Raw genomic sequence first — 13,856 nt, forward strand, 5'->3', positions numbered from 1 at the left:
TGATACAGTATATCAAGTCAAATAACAAAAGGCTGAAAAAATGGAAGAAACTTCAAACAGGTATTCAGATGAGGTGATAAAACTGCAAAAATCAGATATCAAAATGAAGAAAAGGCTGGCTGAGTATGAGACTACTCAAGAAAAGATGTTTCAAAAATAAAACAATTATAGGACAGAGCATGTTGGGAAAACCTGAGATTTTGTGCTGTACCAGAGATGCTAGAAGGAACAGACTATTATTTTATGAAAGCACAAATAAGCAGCTGGGCTGGTATTCTACAGCAGGATTTGTTGATTGAAAGGGCACATTGTGTGTATGCTCCAAACATGGCTATTAGAATGTAACCTAGACCTTTAACATTAACGAAGCAATCCTTCCAGCAAGAGTCGATTCTGCCAAAACTATGGCAGAAGGACAGAGTACTAAATGTGGGAGACAGCAGAGTGTTTGTAGAGAATGATTACTCACTGTACACCAGGCAGAAGAGGAGTAAAAGTACTCCACTATTCATGGAATGTTGAGAAGCAGGAGCGAGATTGGAACTGCTGTACCCAGCTATCTTCAAAATATTCTTTCCTAGAAGAACAAAATAATTTGTTGATGTAGTACATGCTAAGGAGGAAATACAAAAGTTTATCCAACAAAATGTGAGCTTTGAAACAGAAGGAGATTCTGCTACTTATTCTTCTGGTAATAAAGACCATGGACAGACTATGCCAGTGAAACCTTTTCCAATGTTTCAATGGAAAATGCATGATAGAAGGAAAAAAGCACAAGAGCTGACTAGAAGATTCAAGAATACATTACAAACAAAGCAGACAAAGGATTTGGGAGACAGAGATGAACAGGAGAGATTACAAAGCAATAATTGTATTTGTGAAACATGACAGAATAAGAAAATCTGGAAACATTGGAATTTTTTTCACTCTGTTAAACTTGTAAAGGATTCTAAAGCATATGTCCTACTTCACGTCATTAATGTTCGGGAAAATACTCAGAGAGGGGAAGAAGAGGGAGAAAGTAAAACAATTTTTTTTTAAAAGTAAATTTTCATAGTGCATGATTTTCTTTGCTTGCTATAAAGTAATTTTTTTTCAGTTAATGGGGATACTAATGTAAACAGGTGCTCCTGTCTTTTTCTCACTTCTCACTTTGTTCAGTTTTAACAAAATGCAGGCAATGCAAAAAAAAAAAAAAAAAAAAAAAAGTCTGGTCAAAAAGAAACACTGATGTACTTTTTTTTCATTCTTGCATAGGGGAATGACTGGATTAAGGTCCTTAGTTTGATCTAGTAACACATTTTAAGAGAAAGCAAATAAATAAAAAAGAACACTGAATATTAAAAGCAATTTTCTAGCAAATAAATGTATGCTTAGTAGCAACTTTGTATCTGGTCCTCATGTCTCCATGGAGGCAATCTGATAAAGAGAAATGGCTAGGATATAATGTTTTCTGAAAGCATTCAAGTGTTTTCCCAACTCGGAGAGCTATAAAGATAAGAAAAAAAAACAGCACTTAGAAGCACAGGCTGTACCATGCATCTTAGCACAGATGACCTTTTTTTAGGTTAACCCAAGTCTTTGAGTATGGCTCTCAAGTTTGGGAAACTTGTTCTTATTAGGATGGTAAAACTTCAATATTTGAAGATGTACATAGTATTGTGTGTTAGTATTAAGTTAATAGGTTTTAGAGGGGTATTAGGAGCATGTGTGTTTTTTTGAGGGTTTCAATTAAAAAAAAAGTTATGTACTCACATAACATTCCATCTGTGTTGTACATTTACATTCTTCCTCAATTGATGGGTTTGGATCCAATCCCTCGGATCCAACTCAGCCATTGCTAAAGCTCGTGGCAACCAAAAACTCTCGAACTTCTCCCTTACCCATAATGCACTAACCCCAATTACCTCAGATCTTATTTGCCGCATTACTAGAAAGTAAAAAATTGAAATTATTATGAAGCCATTACCTGGAGCTTATATAAAAAAAATAAGGACCTACAGGCCCACTAATTACTCAAGCTTCCAAAAGCCGTAAGGATGGGTGATGGTGGGAGGGGAGTTGAGGAAGAATGAAAATGTAAAACACGGATGGTGAGTACAAAAGTTCTTTATCTGATGATGTCAATTTTCATTCTGTTCTCAACTGATGGGACACGGTCCCCAGGTACCTAATTTTTAGAGCGGACTCAAGGGAGGATATTCCTGAGCACCACAGAACCAAACAATGCTGCTCCTCTGGAGACCAGATCTAATTTGCAATGAGTAATAAAGGTATGGGGAGTAGCCAAAGTAGCTGCACAAATGTCATCCATAGACACTCTGGATTGAAAAACTGAGGAAGTTGCCATGAATCTGGGTGGAGTGGGCTAGAAAAGGGTTTATCAGAAGAATGCCCAATTTGTTATACACAAAGTAAATGCAATTTGTTATCCATCTAGATAGAGTAACTTTGGTAACTGGTTTACCCAATGTTGGCTCTGCATATGAAACAAATAATTGATCTGAGTTTCTGATGTTTTTTGTCCTAAGTAAAAATGTAACTGTCTATGAACATCTGATAAATGTAATACATGTTCTTGTTAGAAAATCTGGAAAAGAATACTGACAAATTAATCGATTGATTTAAATTGGATTCTGACACCACCTTTGGAAGAAATGATGGGTTGGTACATAAGGTAACTCTGTCTAAGAAAAATCAAGTATGGAGGTTTTCACCACAGTGCCTGGATCTCAGAAAACCTTCTGGCCGAGGTAATGGTTACTAAGAAAATTGCCTCCCATGAAAGATATTTGAGTTTGCATGTAGCTGAGGGTTGAAAAGGGATTGTGTAAGAGATTGCAGCACAAGGTTTAGGTCCGGGGGGGGGGATAAATGGAAGCCCTTAATAACGTTGATAGATATACAGACCCCACACAAAAATATTTTATACAGTATGATATCCTCATTAAATCTTGTATAGGATAAACACATTGATGGCTGAAGCAATCAGGCAAAAAAACATTATTATTCATACAAACGAAATTATATTCATATCCATGTCCCAAGATGTGATCAATGTGTTTATCCTGTACAAGATTTAATGAGGCTATCATACTGTATAAAATATTTTATGTGTGGGGTCTATATATCTATCAATGTTATTAAGGGCTTCCGTTTATTCATGTGTTATGTATATGGGATATGCCTTTAGTATTACTTTTGGGTGTTTTTGGAATGATATGCTTTGATGTATGGGCTCAACAATTGCAATTTGCTTTTTGCTGGGGTTATATATGGCCCATTAATAGGAACTAGTTGCTATTTTCATAAGTGAATGTTTTTTGAAATTGGGCTTTTCTGTATGTTATGTGGATATTAGTATTTAACTGCTTTTAGCTGTTACTGATGGCTTTACATAGTTTTTGATTCACCTCTGTTGAGACAGATTTTGTGATTACTTCTAAAATCTGGATAGGGCGGGCCCTTATTTTTATAGAATGGGAATGCTATATGGATCTACTTTTTGTTAAAAAATGTGTTTTTTCCATTTAGGACTGCTTTTTTCTTGATTGAACAAACAGTAATGCCAGGGGAAGGAGGAGGAGGCAAGAAGAGAGAAGACAACTAACATGGAACGCTATGGTACATAACAACTAAATGTTTGTTAACCTTGGGGAGAAAAAATCTAAAACAGAATGTGCGGGAGCAAAAATCTGATCCACTACAGATTGATTGAGAGACCACTCATGAGGCCCGAAAAAGCCCCGGCGTCAAAGGGGGGTATTAGTGAAGGGCCTTAAAAAAAAGTCGCAAAATTACACAGCATTCAGCGAATGGCAGAGCAAAGGTAAGAGCGAGCAGCATAGCAAGGTCGCTGAAACATGTGGGTGGAAAGGCGGAGACACCAGGGCGGAGGTGGAGGGTCGGATCGGTCAGGAGAAACCTCGAAGAGAGGAAATTCCCAGTGGGGAAACCTAGGAGATCCCGGAGCCAATCTTTAAGCTAGCGGCAAGCGAGATCTGAAACATTATTTGTTATTATTTTTATTGTTAATTTTTATAGGGTCATTACAGCAAGGGTGTTCTGTACTGAATTTTTATTTGGACTCCCTCACCAACAGATTTTTGGACACAGTAATATTTACGCTGCTATTTTCCAACTATATCGAGTTCAATTGATTGGCTTTCACTATTATCTGGATTGGACTCAGCACTGTATGTGTTTTTTGTTTTATTTATGTTATTCTTATATGACCAACTTTGATCATATTGACTGACATTGTCCAAACATTACTTATTTAGGGAGTACTGTTTACTTGTTTTCAAGATATAAGGGGCAGTTTGGTTTTTACCATTTGTCCCACTTGCTGTACCTTACCCTATATATTTTTATTAACAATTTTAGTGTGTGGATTTTCACACAATATTCCTTTGGGCATATTTATTGTTTGTTTGCTCAATGGATATAATCAGTCTTATCAAGGGGTTGGCCTCTGACCGCGATGACCTTGCGGTGTTTGGCTTAGGTGTAGATCAACCCTAACAGAATGGATCCATTTTAGCACCCATTGATAATACATGTGAGGCACAATTTTTGAGGTTGAATAAGACTATGAGGTCACTTTGCAGCAATGTTTGGCATCTTAGGTTATTCAAGGCCTATATTAAGAATAGCACACCTAGAGGACTTACAGTCTGTATCCAGCCACTTGTTAATAATATTGATACCACACTGACTAAGCTTTGGGCTGATGCCCAACATAAGGCTTCTATGAACTTTGTTGAGATTCTAGCAGGACATTAAGAAAAGATTACTGACCAAGAGAGTCAAGATATAACATAGATGTGTGATTCTATTAGGCAATTTGAGGGTCAACCCACATACAATTCCAACTTTAAGAAACTCAGTAATGATTTACTGAGTTTAGAAGAACAACTCAAGGAAAGGAAGAAAAATAATTTTTTGTGAGATCTCGTTGATTATGACAGGGGGACCCTTTCTCTAAAGATCAGGCTAAACATGTAAGATTTCAACAATCTCATAAACACTTCACTAGGAAGAAACATCCACGTTCTATTGTAAAGAAAATGCCCACTACGAGTTATGATACCTCTGGAGATGATTCATCTTCAGCCCTTGAGTCTGATGCACAATGCACCACACGATCCCCAACACCCAAAAGAAGTAACAATGTCCCTTTAGATGTAAACAAAAGTGGGGGGGCAAGAAGCACAAACGGGTTGGACAACATGGAAGGGTTGTTGAGAATGTTTGCTCAGAAATAGCATTCTAATGTGTTAAATATTTCATCTTGTTCCTTGTCACCTACTCATATTGATATTTTGAATAAAGGACTAACTTTTATACCTGTTTTTTTTTGTCTCAGAGGACAGTTTTGCTAATGATATTGTAGCTTTTTGTAGAACACTTAACCTACGGTTGTTTTTTAAGGATGGAGATTCCAGTGGGGTCCGGGATGAGTTTAGATATCATAAATCTACGTTCTCACCTCCCATGAACTCTAGTGTGCAAATGTTTCAGAATAGTGTCCTTAGGGATATACATTTCTATTCTAGGTAGTCTGGTGTTGGATCGATTAATCTCTCAAAGATCGAATTGGAATGCATCATGAACTGGTTATATTGTCTGCTGATAAAGGTAGGGTGGTTGTAGTCCAAGATTGGGCTCAATATAACACAGAAGCCATGAGACAGCTTTCGGATGGGTGGTATTATACTTGTTTGCCCCTTAATCCGACCCCTTCCTTTAAGAAACAGACTGATGAATTTCTAACTTTAGCTAAAGATGAGGGTATTATTTCAAACCAGACTTTCTATCATCTATCTGTACCAGATCCCCTTTTCTCAATATATCTATTTTCTACCAAAAATACACAAGGACCCACGGAATTCCCCTGGTAGACCAATTGTTTCAGCAAGAGACTCATTAACTGAACCATTGTCTCAATTTCTAACCAAGTACCTTAAACTCCTTCTAAAGTGGGTATGTGCCCGTATACAGGACACAATTGAATTTCTTCAGATAATTTCGGAATTACAGTTAGAACCGGGATGGTTACTTTGTACCCTGGACGTAACTGCCCTATATACCAATATTCCTCATTGGGCAGGTAATGACGGTTTGGAATATTGGCTCTCCAGATCTGGATTATATCCATCTGGATTTAATTCATTCCTATTACGGCTAGCTGAAAATGTCCTTATAAAAAATGTATATTTGTATCATGATGTATGTTATCTTCAAATTCAAGGTACGGCTATGGGGGGCTTCTTTCGATATATGCTGATCTATTTATGGCATACATTGAAAAGCATATTATTTATGATAGTTCTCATAATATATTTTTGGAGGCTTGGACCTATGGAGGAGATAGGTGGATGATTGCTGGTTGGTATGGAGATGAGATTCTGAGTACCTACAAGAATTTGTCAACTATTTAAATGAAAACAAGTGGGGGATACAGTTTACGGTAAGCTACAGTAAGGACTGTATTACATTTTTGGATGTATTGGTGACTAGGCAGATGGATAATACTTTAAGTTCTGAAGTTTACTGTAAATATCCAGAGTACATTTCCTTTCTCCATGTCACCAGTTATCATCCTCCAAACATATGTAAGAATATTCCAGTCTCAATATACGAGAATGAAACGCATTTGTTCAGAGGATGCTTCATATAGTACATTCAGGGATGATCTTACCTCCTGGTTTCTGAATAGGGGTTATAAGTTGGGACATATAATGCATGCTAAGAATATTGTGGATTCCATCAATTGGGATTCTCTTCTCGAATATAAGGATAAGCCCCAGAATCGAGAGTCAGCTATTCGTTTTGTGACTACTTATATTAGGAACACTGCTGTTTTAACTAATAGTGTCAATCGTCACTGAAATATTCTCTTGGCAGACAAACTTTCTGAAATTCTGAATAACGATTTTGAATCATTATAAACGTGGACATAGCTGGCAGGTTCCACAGGTTCAATCTACTCTATTTCGGGACCATTTAGTTGGTTGTTTTCCCTGTGGCCATTGTGTACATTGTTCCAGAATTTTAAGACCAAAGACTTTAGTAGTAAAAATACCAGTCAAGTCTACAGCATTCCTGTTTTTGCTAATTTTAAAACCGATTGGGTTATTTACCTGGTTACTTGTAGTTGCGCCGCGTTTTATGTAGGTCAGACATTACGTCCGGTCAAATTTAGGATTACGGAGCATTTTAGTGATATTAGACATCAGAGAATTACCAATGCCCTTTACAAACATACTGTTTCACATACAAATGCGTCTTTTTATTTCACTATTATTGATAGTATTAGGGGTAACAGTTCCAATAAGACTGGTTGGCACCATATTCTTAATATTATGGAGAGAAAATGGATTATTATTTCACTATTATTGATAGTATTAGATCCAATAAGACTGGTTGGCACCATATTCTTATTATAGAGAAAAAATGGATTATTACGTTGGAGGCTTTATTTTCTCCTGCATTGAATGAGCACCTTTAAATAATAATTGCATTAATTAAGCCTCAGTTGCTGACTATACAAGAGGAAGGGGATGTTTAATTTGCTAACTGTATGCACTTAAGGCTGTTTTTATTTAAGCCAAAACCGGTTTATTGTTCTCTTTTGTATGTACTTATCAGCACTACATTCAATTTTGTTTGCTTACCACAGTTTGCTGATCTGATTTTTGTAATTTGATTTTGACTTGGGTCCTTGCAGTTGTCGTACATGCAGAGGTGTTCTCTTTGTGAATCAGGTGAGGCCAAAGGAATGGAAACCAAATTTGTTGAGGCCAATATGGGGCAATGAGGATGACCTTGGTCTTCAACTTAGCAGCTTTCTGAAGAAATTTGGGAATTAGAGTGCGATGATACACATAAAGGAGACTGGGGGGAGGGGGGCAATTGTGAAGTAGAGCGTCCCTCGGGATTCCCCTTGTGGGGGGATTAGAGAAAAGTAGCTGCTGCATTTGTTGTTCAGGGCAGATGCAAACAAGATCACAACAAGGCTGGCTCCAGTGTTGGAAGACTGTGTTCACAATCTTTTTGTTGAGGGACCATTCATGAGGTAGAAGAATGCATCTGCTCAATTTGTCTGCTGTCACACTGGACTTCACCAGAAGGCGCATTGCTAAAAGAAAGCTGTTGGAAGAGATTACCCACTGCCACCCTCAGAGCTTTTCGACACAATGGGTAGGATTTGGTTCCTCCCTGTTAGTTGATGTACAAAACTACTGACATGCTGTCCATTTGAAGTCCAATCGTCCCCCAGGGGTCAGCATCTTGAAAGGCCTGCAACGCTAAAAGCACTGCTCTCATCTCTAGGACACTGCTATGCAAACTGGCGTCTTCAGGAGACCAGGTGCACTGGACTGTCTTCCCCATATAATGCCCCCTAACCCTAGCTGGGAAGTGTCCGTGGTCACTACAGCCTTGGGCTGAGGGGGAATGAACGGATGACCTTGTAGAACCTGGTCTGAATTAATCCATTTTAAATCTCTCTTGCAAATGTTGAGTGATTCTTATCTTGTACGACATAGGTTGATAAAGAATTGACCACTGAGCAGCTAACATCCATGGAAGAATTCTCTCATAAAACTTAGCAAGTGGTACTAATGTTATTGCAGCTGCCATTGATCCCAGAGCCTGAAGGACCATTTGGGCTGAAATTCAGGTGCTGGAGATTATCTTTTTGATTTGAAATCTTACAGTCTGAACTTTCAGTAACGGAAGGGAAGCACTAGTGGTTTTTGTATTGAGAATTGCTGCTATAAACTCTAAACTCTTAGTCAGTTGCAGATGAGATTTGTCGTAGTTTACTGTTATCCCCAGACGAGAGCAAGTCTGGAGAACCTGGTCACTTGCAACATGCGAGTTGATGCCTGGTCTTAGCAGTAATAAGCCAGTCATCCAGGTATAGAAACACTTGGAATCCTTGCAGTCTCAGGTGAGCTGCCACTACTGCTATGCACTTGGTAAACACCCTGGGGGCTGTGGTGAGTCCAAAGGGCAGTACTCCGAATTGATAATGACTGGCTCCCAGCCGGAAGCACAAGTACCTTCTGGATTGTCTGTTTATCTTTTTGTGACAGTATGCATCCTGAAGGTCTATAGAGCACATCCACTTATCCTTGCCCAGAAAGGGGAGTACAAACTGAACCGTGACCATCCAAAACTAGGTTTGAGCTATCTAGTTTAGTTTGGAGAGATCCAGGATTGGTTTTCAATCCCGTTTTCTTTGGCACCAAAAATAAACTTGAGTAAGTTCTCAATTCAATCTGGTCTGGTGGGACCACTTGGATGACTTTTTTTTTTTTTAAAGCAGCTTTTGTATTTGAATTGCTGCTTGTTCCCTCTGACTGGGTGAAACATCACGGAATTTCCTTGGGACTGGGTGAAAAGGGTATAATATAGCTTTTGGAATTAATCCTTTGCACCCAAGTACCTTTTATTATACCTAGCTAGGCTCTCAGATGCAGGGATAATAGTCCCTGGACTATCTCCAGAGGTGGATAATCGTACCTCCTTTCAGGAGCGCTGGTAGGGCTGGGCAAAAAAGATTCTTTGGAACTTTGGTTCTGCAGAACACATCTGCCCTGGGGGTGTCCTCATACATTAGAGTTCCCTCCTCCACCTCTGGGGGAACCTCCTCCACATGTGTCTTGAAAAAGACCCAGAGACTTCTTGAACCACATTTTTTGACCACCTCATTGATTCCTGGAAAAGGTTCTTTGAGGAGTCGAAAAATGCACACCCAAGATGGACAGGGTCTTTCCATCCTCCATCCTTTTTACACCTGGACAATGTCTCTTTAATTTTGGGTCGAATAAAGACATTCCACCAAAAGAAATACTGATGGAAGAAGATGTGAAAGGCCCCATAAACTCACAGAAGCGCATTCAGGTGCGTCTCCTTCTGGAAAAGCCTGAACCCACTGCCCTAGAGATTCCTTTCCACTACACGCGAGATCAACCTCATGGATGAAATGGATATGGACTGTAGGGTTGTTCAAATCCCTCTGTAGCCCAGTAAAGGGTGCCAAATAGTTCGGAGACCTCAAAGCAAATGTTGCTGAAGCACAGGCATGCTCCCAAATCTCTCCACTGCTCGCGACTCCCTGTTGAGGGGTGGGGGTTGGACAGTGGAACTTTCCTCAGCTAGTTTCTTCTTGGTGACCACTGCAATGACCATGGCATCAACAGAAACTCCCTTCTCCCAAAACTGTCTTCCCGCAGGTGGTGCCATTATCCTATCTGGTCTGCGAGGAATGTGCTCTGTGGTGTCAGGGTCCTGCCACGCCTGTCGTGAGATCAAGTCAATGAGCTCATAAGCGGGAGGAGTCACCCAGGAGGTAGAGGGTCCAGTATCAAAAGCCTCCAGCAGAACAAGAGAACAGATTCCTTAGGCATAGGGTTGCTGTCTGCTTAAGGATTTCTAGGATGTCTCCAAAAGACATCCTCAGGAGGTGATCATGGGGACCATTCATCTTCATCGAAATCTGTCTCTTCAGAGATGGACTCCTCTGGGGAGTCTGTTTCCTCTTACACGTCCTCTTCTTAGGGACTTCCTCAGTGGGGTGCTCTAGGGAGGTATCACAAGAGGAGATTACAATTCCCTGGCCGAGAGCCTGGGTTTTTTTTACTGACTGTCCCTGTAGAAGGAGAAGAAGCTCTGAGCGCTGAAACATCATGGCAGAAGACTTAGGATCCATCAGCACTGTTGAGGAAAAAATACTCTCTTTGCAGCCTCGAAGGCAGAGTGGCTTGGAGAGAGAAAGGCCGTCAGATTCTAGAAGACAAGCTTCTGAATAGTAGGCCTCTCCTGCTCAGTGGGCAAAACTTCTGAGGTGGAAGCTAGAGCAGAGCTATCCACTGCCAAGGCTCTGAGGTTCAGAAAGCTTCAGAGTCGAATGCAACACCTCGGACTGGACAAGTATTATAGCTCCAGGAGCTCTCTAGATCTGATGGAACTGGAGCCCTCAGAGATGATCTCAGATCAGAGGATAAAATTATCTTTGGATCCAATCCAGACATCTCGGAACCAAACACTCTGAAGCTACCGGAGTCAGAGGAGGAATCTGTAATGGGGGAATAGTAGATTTGCAGATCTCCTGACCCAGGGGGGTAGGAGCTGAAGGAACACCAATATGGCTCTACGCCAAGAGGATCTTCTTTACCAGTCTCTCCACAGCATCTTCTGTAAGGCTTCTGGAAGAGTGAGTGGAGTATATGGATGGAAAATTGTGTCTTTCTAGGAAATGTGAGGCTATCCTGTCAGGAACCAGATCCAGCAATGGAGAGTACCTTGTTCTGGGTCAAACTCTGGTAGCCTGAAGGTCAGATTCTGAAAGCATCGGATCAGATGAAGTTGGATCCAAGGGCTTTGACTTCATGGGTTCAGATTGAGGAGGTGTTGGATCCGATAATTTTTCTTTAGCAGAAACTTGAAGTTTTGTCTTTTTTGGATCTGGGGTTGAGACTGGGTCCTTATAAGACCTCTTCCTTGAGGGGTCCAAAGCTGAGGAGGAGGAAGATGGCTCAGGAGAAGATGACTATTTAAATTTTAGCAGTGTTGTGGAACATTTTGAGACAGTTTCAAATCTTTTCAGGATACAAAATTAATGAAGCCAAAACAAAGACAATACCTGTAAATGACGTACCCACACATGAACTGGTTCAGCAATATCAATATTTATGGGGATGTGATAAAATGAAGTACTTAGGAATATGGAGCAAAAATTATTCCAATGTGGCAGCTAAGGATATGGGGAAGAGACTAAACAAAAGATAATACAAACTGGAAGCTCTGCTATATGGATATGGATAGTAAGATACAAGCAATTAAATGCTTATAGTCCCTTTAGTATTATACACAGGTCAAGCATATCTTTCTCAATCAGAGAAGTTGTGGATAGCAATTAATAAAGAAATGAAGGATTTTATCTGGAAGGGGAAGATGGCAAGAGTCAAGTGGGATAAGCTGATTCCTCAAACAGAACAAGGTGGTCTGGGATTACCTGATTTGAAGGGGTATTTCAGAGCTACATAGTTAAGGCTCCTATACACAGCACAAGTAGAAACCTATAAATTCAAAGGAGAATGAATAATGATCAAATGGGGGAAACTCAAGAAACAAGGACAGATTGGGATTTTGGATGCAGATCTTTAAGGAGAATAACAATCGTACAGACTATTATATTCATAAAGTAGCAGAAAGTATTCTAAGAACTAAGTGAACATGGGAATAGAGAAAGGATACTCTGTCAATAGGGATGACTGCAATTAGGGATACACACAACAGGCAAGAAGGGGCTAGAGAATTTGGAGAACATTGACAAAGGAACTATGGTGTGTGTTGGGTGCAAATAACTAGAAAGGGAAAGGTAATGGAATGGGTAGACGTCAATAACTTATTTGGACTGCAAGTTAGAGATTGCCTTACCTTATCAAGGACTGATATCGGAGTACAGGTAAAGAGAAAGAAATAGGGGGGGGGGTCCCTAAATGAAAGACTGACACTGGTTGACTTTTTAGTAGAATCTAGAACAGAAGTTGCTGTTCAAAAGGGAATAATTAGTAGAGCATGTAAAATATTGCAAGATAATGTATAAGAATCAATCAGAGGAGGTTAAGAAAGGATTGGGAAGAAAGACTGGATAAACAATTCACAAAGAAACAATGGGGCGGGTATATGTATGCCTCCCAAATATGCAGCAAAATCTGGAAGACTTAGAATTTTTTGCTTGAAAATGTTTACATAGGTATTTTTATGTCCAAAGTAGACTCCAGAGAATGTTTTCTCAGGTAGACAGCAAATGTTGAGGTGCGATGGGGAAGAAACAGGTAATTGGGAACTTATTTAATGGGAGTGTAATAAGTTGGCAGACTTTAAAGATTCCCTGCAGACTACTCTATCAGACATGCTGGTTGAGCATATTGGTGTATCTAGGGAAATGATTTTTCTGAAGTATGATACAGAATCAGAACTGCGTAGACATAGTAAGGCCTTGCGGAGTCTAATTATGGTGGCTGCCAAAAATGTAATTACTAGAACATGGAAATCAAAATCTAAACTAACTTTACTAGAAGTAGTGAATAGAGTAACAAAGGTAAAACAACTGGAATTGGGATCTTTTGAAAAGGGTAGGAGCAAATTCCATAGAAAAAATAAGAATTGTGGGAACAATACATACAGGGGAGGAATGAGGTTTAAAAGAAGGCAGGATTTAAATGAGATATGTAATGTTTGACTATGTAGATTATAAGTGATGTACAATATTTGCAACTAAAATTATGTCAATATGGTTTGTGATGTATAAAGCTTGCAACTAAGATTATATCTATGTGGTTTTTCATTTATGTAAATGTATGACTGCCTATGTCATAAGTGATAATGAAGTTAAAATGTTTCTTGTTAAAAAACATATAAAAATTAATAGTCAGAGATGAAAGCTTTGCATTCACCTTACAATTTCAATCATCTAAATTGTAAACTTACCCAAGGTCAGTGCAGTAGAAAGGAGTGATGACATTAGCTCCACTTTCACCGGAAGAGGACAGTCTGCCAGCATCTCTGGCTTCACGGTCTGCATCTACCATTGTCCTTGGCAATATATACAACTCCTTAGAGTGATCAAAATAACCTCTGACCTTGACTCGTCTATACTCCAAATCCTTCAGCGTGAAAGGACTACAAACACAAAAACAAAAGCATTGTACAGAATTTCACAACTGACAACTATCATGTTCGACATATATTGAACTGAATTGATTGTCCTTTCCACATATATAAAAGCTACACATTTCTTGGTATGCAATCTTAATGCATTAAAGTAGTGCAGGAGG

General features: G+C 39.3%; 1 protein-coding gene across 1 annotated transcript in view; it reads right to left on the reverse strand.

Annotated features, from left to right (window-relative positions):
- The window catches only part of LOC122790952 (surfeit locus protein 1), a 579,878-nt gene that overhangs the window by 224,026 nt on the left and 341,996 nt on the right, over positions 1-13,856 (reverse strand). The window contains exon 5 of the mRNA XM_044058656.1: positions 13,510-13,701. Coding sequence (XP_043914591.1) covers positions 13,510-13,701 — 192 coding nt within the window. The remainder of the gene's footprint in view (positions 1-13,509; positions 13,702-13,856) is intronic.

This window comes from Protopterus annectens, chromosome 16.part0 (assembly GCF_019279795.1).
Source record: "Protopterus annectens isolate FY-2018-M chromosome 16.part0, PAN1.0, whole genome shotgun sequence".
In the NCBI taxonomy this organism is placed as follows: domain Eukaryota; kingdom Metazoa; phylum Chordata; order Ceratodontiformes; family Protopteridae; genus Protopterus; species Protopterus annectens.